Genomic DNA, 6,439 nt, shown 5'->3' with positions numbered 1-6,439 from the left:
ATCTCCATGTCTTATAAAAATTTTAAAATAGTGTGTCTGCATTCCTGTATTATATCGTATTTCATGTCTGTATTAATATCCGTACATCATAGTTAATATGTAATTCTTCTTAAGATACTAGAATTTGTTAATCCCAATTGCTATTTGGGGAGAAATGCACCAATACAAACTAAGAATTTTGCAATTCATAAAAAGCATATAAAATCAGATACACGTACCTTATCAATTGAGGGTGAGGTAGCAAGGGAAAGGAGGAAGAGAAAACCAATAACAATGAACATGCCTGCAATCCTGAGAAACAACGATAACACTATTTGTATGAGATTAGAAATTGAATTTTGGAAAAAGAACAAGTTGAATGAAAAAATCTTGAAAAAAAGGAGGTAAACTACCAAATTCATTGATACAAGATGAAATATAATTTAGCAGTAAATCATGCATTTGACCCAATTTGATGGAGAGCGTTCGATTTTGCCGTAATGAATATTGCGTCTGTGCCAATTAAGAGAGCTCAGATTAATTTATTATCATGGAAAAATGAGTCCATGGCAAACTTCTAAGTAATTTGGTCACAGAGATAAAGTTGTTGCAATTCATTGCTATAGTAAGGAATTTTCGCCACTGATTTGAAGTTAAATTTGCTAGGTAACTAATAGGGGATTTAGGCAACTCCTACCAATTCTTATTGAACTGGACCTAAAGTCCACTAAAACAAAAAAAAAATTTACTCCGTTTATACTCTTATTAACCCTAGTTTAAAAAAAAAAAAACATGCAGCCGCTTCACTCTCCTACTCTACAGACCGTCATCTGTGCCGTTATCCTCCATCAAAGACCACATTTGTGCCGCCGTCGCCTCCTCCAATGCTGCTGTGAACGAGCCCATCACGCCGTGTTGCTTTTGCTGCGAGGATGCCGTCCACCACAGTTGAGAAGTCACGCCAAGTCGTACGCTTCTTCTGCCGCGCTGCACAGCCTTCCATTCCGTCGCCACTGCGTCGTTGCGCCATGTTGTCTGCCTCTTCCATCATGTCGCGCCGCAACCGGCTTGACGCCGTGTCTCTTCCTCCTCCTCCATCGTGTCTTGCCTCCTCCTCTCCTCTTCCATCACGCCATCAAGTCACGTCCCATCCTCCAAAGGTTTGTGGATGTTGTTTCTTCAATTTGCTGGATGTTCCTTTTATTCGAGATTGGATATTTCTTTTATTTGAGATTGGATGTTTCTTGTGTCCTTGCACCAGCGACGTGAATGGTGTTCTGCACGATGAGACGGTGGTCTATGCGATGAGAATGGTGGCGCACTGCTTGATGGACCACACGTGCAACTCGCTCAAGAAATCTGGCGAGAACGATGGTGCACCACGGAGGCAGCGATGCAGTTGTTTATGCAGCGGGAACAATGGCGCACTGTAGTAGCAGCGAAGCGGTGGTCTACACGAGAGAGAAGATTGACGCTATGAAAAAAAAATTGACGTCAATGTGTTTAGGGAGTGGTTAATTTACTAAATCTTTATTATTTAAAAGGTGATTGCTACGGTACGATGATAAATTCATACGTATCGATACGTTTAAAATATGGACAAATAACAATAAGACTTGTGGAATTTATTTTCCACGTCAGCATTTAATTTTTTCCTTTTTAAATATATAGTATATCACAACTTTTACTAAAATACCATTTTAATTAAATAAAAATAAAAAACATTTATTTATTTAATTTTATAAAAAGATTTAAACATCTTTTCTTTATTTGATTAGACAAAAATACCCTTTTAAATTAATCAAATTTTAGAATTCAATTAATTCTAATTTTATAGTTTCAAATAATTGAAACAACAAAACAAAAACATATTAAAAAAACAAAAAATCAAAATTGTTCTTCATCTGTGTTAAACATATTAAAAAAATAAAAAACTAAAATTGTTCTTCGTCTGAATTCAAAAACCCTCTCGTTCACCACATCCTATGAGGGTAAGGAACCACCACATCCTTCACCAGAGAACCCTGATCCCCTGTCAACCTCCCAAACCCAACCACAAGAAGCACACTATTCTTCACCTTATCCACACATGCAACAGCGACTTGGGGTCCGCCGCCGTGAACACGTGGTCCCTCCCTCCACTCCTCTGCCAGTACTTCTGCCCCTCCAGCCACTCCACCAGCGCTTCCTGCGTCTCCTTGTCACTGTAAGCCGCCTCCGACCCATCGCCTTGTTGGCTCGTCGACACCAACTGGCTCAGCGACGAGAAGAACGGCACGTAGAACAGCTCCGCTTCTTCCGGGTCCATCACCTGGGTCACCAGTGACCCTATCCGATCTGACTCTGGACGGTTCATGTCCAGGAACAGAAACCACTCTCCCATGTGCTGGTGTCCCGGGTAGCTCAGTGAGGTTAGATTCTCTGGCGTGCCGCCGCCTTCGGAGGCGGATCGGGTAGCGATGACACCGTAGGTGAACCGAATGGGAAGGTCATACATGTAGACCTTAATGGCGGACGAGGAATCTGCAGTGGCTATGGCGGCGGTGTCGGAGCAGGGTTGACTGGCGGAGGCAAAATTTACCGATTTGTCAAAGGCGGAGTTGTCGTCGGATTCAGATTCTGGCATGGTGGTGTGGCGGTTCGGGAAGGCATTGAAGAGTGCACAAGTGACGAAGATTACGAAGAAGATGGTTGCTAGAATTTGCGTTTGGGAAGATTTCGTTTGTTTGGCTATAATAAATATTATCTTATTTTCTTTTAATAAATCTCTTTTACAAGTATATATTTTTAATTTCATTTTACTTGAACTTTATCATAGATTTATGATTTAATATTAGCTCATTATCGTAATATTTTTATTCGGGCAAATCACAATAATAAGCCAAGGGGAGTAAAATTTTACAGGAATCAACCAAAACGAAAACTGCGAACTCCATTTCTACATAATTCGAACCAGCTAAGTTCAAATTATACACAAACACACGCACATACTAATTCGAATCAGCTGGGTTCGAATTATACACAAACACACGCACACCAGCTGGGTTCGAATTATAGATAAACACACGTACACACTAATTCGAACACGCTAGGTTCGAATTACACACAGTAATTCATGGTATAATTCGAATTATGCTGTTAAAAATTAATAATTTATTAAAAAAAATTTATTAAAAAATTTATTATATCAACTTTCATTGCTTTAGGTCCATGACCCTTAATGTCAGCAATACTAGTTGAGTTTGCCTCCTTAAAAGCTCTTTCTCTTGCTCTTTTCAAAATATCATGATAGTGGTTAAGTATTGTCCTATTCCAAACAGTTTTTGTCATAGCCTTATCATAATTTGATGCAAATTCATGTTTTTCCTAAATTTAAGCATTCGAAAGACTTAGTAACTACTCAATCCAATTATATATTAAAATCGCATTGAAGCAACATCATAATCACTTACCAGGAAACCTTTACACAACTCGCCCTTCATGTTTGGACAATAATCCTGCCATCTTGGTGCTGGAGAAGGCATCCTACTTAGCAAATCTTTCGTAACGTCACGAATTACCATATGATCTGTAAATCTCTTCCTACTTTAAAAAATACAGGATTATCAAAAATAGTTTAACACACAACAACATAGATCATCAAAGCAACAACAAATTCTAGGCTTAGCTATACTACTCACAACTTTAAAATAATTCATGAAAATAACATAGATCATAAGAATGTAAAGCTCCCAAGAGTACATCAACTAAATTAAGAAAAAATAACCGCATCAATTAAATTAAGAATATATTAGAAAAAAAACAAGTAATAATCAGACCAAATATTTAGTTTACTCACGAAGCATGTATTAACGGCTGGTCACATACCATTTTCATGGAGTTGCTGTTATCCGTATTTATGTTTGCTGTTTTGACAAATTTCAGATGAAAGGAATGCAAAAAATATGCACATATTTATATTTATTTTTCTTAATTGAGCAGAAGTGATAATACTGGATCAGAAGATATAAAAGAAAAGAGATGATTTATTTATTTGAAACTATTTACTGATCATATAGTGATTTAAAATAGCCATATGTTTTGTATTTTAGTGAAATGCATTCCCTGTGTCGCAAACTTAATCTTAGATTAATATCAATGTTTTGCAAAGAAGAAGAATATCCACATATTTATATTTATTTTTCTGTTTATTTTATAAAGATAAATATAATAAATTAATAAACATTATAATATAAATGACACATATATAAGACTCTAACAGCAAACATACTTTTATGATAATTTGTGATTGCATGAAAAAAACAAGTAGGTACAAATTGGGTCAATTTTAATAAATCTAGCAATAAACTAATAAATTAAAGATACTGCACCTAATGATACCCTTCTTTTTCATTTTAAGTAGAAAGTATGCTGCTATAGAAAGGTCAAATTAATAGTATAACTACTTACGGTTTATCGCCTTTCTCTACAGCTATTAACAGCTTTCTGTTACTCCTAGTTTCAGTATGCACACTTGATTGTCCAACATTAGGTAGCTCATTATCTTCTGCGTCTAAAGCAGATGTGTCAGACAAATTCACACCTACAATGAACAAGAGAATTTTCAATTAGATGTGTAGTTATTTGTGAATATGTAAATATTTAGCAGCCGAAGTAAATCATACCATCTAATTGTGGTGACGATTGTGACAAAACTTGTGGGGATGGTTGTGATGTTGATCCCACATTCAAATGTGAAAGATGAAATTCATCATTATTATCACTCTGTTGACCTAAACAAAAAAAACACAAAAAAAAAAAGATATGATAAAACCACTTCCTTGCCTAGGATTAATTAAATCACAATAAAGACATGCAGCTCAAACCTATAGTACAACTACATACCTAACATGCGTATCGGTGGTTGAGAAGAATCAATGTCAGCAGTTTGCTCACCTAAACTCAATAAGATAAGACTACATCATATTTCCTAAATCAAGAGTTGTTAACGGTAAAATAAATTCAACGGCGAATGTATACTTGGACTACGTAAGGAAAGCCGAAATTGATCCAGACGAGTGTTTCGTATTATTCGTCTACCTCTACCTTTTGGTGTCATAATTATCTGTCAAATAAGAAATAAATTAAAAAGAAAGTGTTATTAAAATATTTAAAATACAACCAATTAAAATATTTAGAAGCGATAGTTACCAATAAAAGAGAATATTAAAACATTATTCAACAGTTTAGATCACAAAATTTGAATTAGCATATTCCAGTAAAATTAATTTAAAAGATATTCAGTACAAGATAATGACAAGATTGCACCGAGAAAAGGATTTACCGTAAACAGCTAATCTATAATGATATTACCACTAATTAAAAGAAGAAATAGTCATTAAATTTATTCCATTAACATGATATAGCACTGCAAACAGCTAGTTCAAGGAGCAAAAAAAAAAATAAAATAAAATAAAGCACTCAATATGAATATAGGAAGAGTAGTGGGTTTTCACGTGGTGCATCCATTTATCTTAGATTAACAAGGTACATTTGATTGTTTTCACGTGGTGCATCCATTTATCTTAGATTAACAAGGTACATTTGATTATTAGAACCTAAAATATGTCTATGCAATAGTGTATAATGTAGTTATTAATAACCGGCATAATTAAGATTTGAATATACAGTGAACTTAATTGATATGTAAAGTATTAAAATATAAAGAATTACTGTTATTCTTTTTTGCCTACCCCAAACTGTGTTAAGACTTTCTCTTATCCAAGTATCATAATGTTATTAGAGAGTTCATTATTCTATTTTAAAATATGAATGCAGGCATCATCAAACATGGTAGATGGCAAGCTCAGATTGAAAGAATTGCAGGCAACAAAGATCTCTATCTAGGAACTTTTAGTAAGTGAATCTAGGCATCTAGCTATTCTATTTCACTTCTATTTTCTATTCTCTGTGGTAATTCAGTAGCACATGCCAACCAAAATTTTTAATTATGGGCAAAGAAACCTCCAAGTAATTACTAAAACAAGAAAAAGAACCATGATTACTAATTTTTGGTGCCTCACTTTCAATTGCGTTGAATTAAATAAAACACCTCCTAAAATGTCATGACTCATTAGGTACACGTACATATAGAATCAATGAAAGCAATAATCGATAGATACATTAAAATTGGATGAACCTATAATAAACTGTGTAAAAAAAGTTATTACCAAAATAACAGCGCAAAAATAAAATAATATCTTTATTTATTTTATTTAATCAAAAGAGCATTTTACTATGGAAAATAACCGTATCTTTTAAGGGTTTGAGAAAAAATAATTTGGGTTTGGGAAGAGATGATTTTAAAGGTTTAAAAACATTTTTCAATCTCAAGATGCATGGTTTCCATGAACAATAAAATTCACAACAGCAGCAGAATATATATATGTAAAACCATATGCATTAATACTTTACATATACC

General features: G+C 34.5%; 2 protein-coding genes across 2 annotated transcripts in view; both read right to left on the bottom strand.

The window, feature by feature from the left end:
- The window catches only part of LOC107611078, a 3,510-nt gene extending 2,625 nt beyond the window's left edge, over window positions 1-885 (bottom strand). The window contains exon 1 of the mRNA XM_016313041.2: window positions 804-885. Within this exon, the coding sequence (XP_016168527.1) occupies window positions 804-885 (82 nt within the window). The remainder of the gene's footprint in view (window positions 1-803) is intronic.
- On the bottom strand, window positions 2,054-2,605 carry LOC107611079 (probable arabinosyltransferase ARAD1). The gene has a single exon (XM_016313042.1). It carries the CDS (start codon window positions 2,603-2,605, stop codon window positions 2,054-2,056), a length of 552 nt encoding a protein of 183 aa, XP_016168528.1.

The sequence above is a fragment of the Arachis ipaensis genome, chromosome B08, assembly GCF_000816755.2.
Source record: "Arachis ipaensis cultivar K30076 chromosome B08, Araip1.1, whole genome shotgun sequence".
NCBI lineage: Eukaryota > Viridiplantae > Streptophyta > Magnoliopsida > Fabales > Fabaceae > Arachis > Arachis ipaensis.
The sequence above is the reverse complement of the archived record's forward strand: the minus strand, read 5'-3'. Positions and strand labels throughout refer to the sequence as shown.

Bases quoted from the DNA above. Each gene is read 5' to 3' on its own strand.
- LOC107611079 (XM_016313042.1), bottom strand. From the start codon at position 2,605: ATGCCAGAATCTGAATCCGACGACAACTCCGCCTTTGACAAATCGGTA.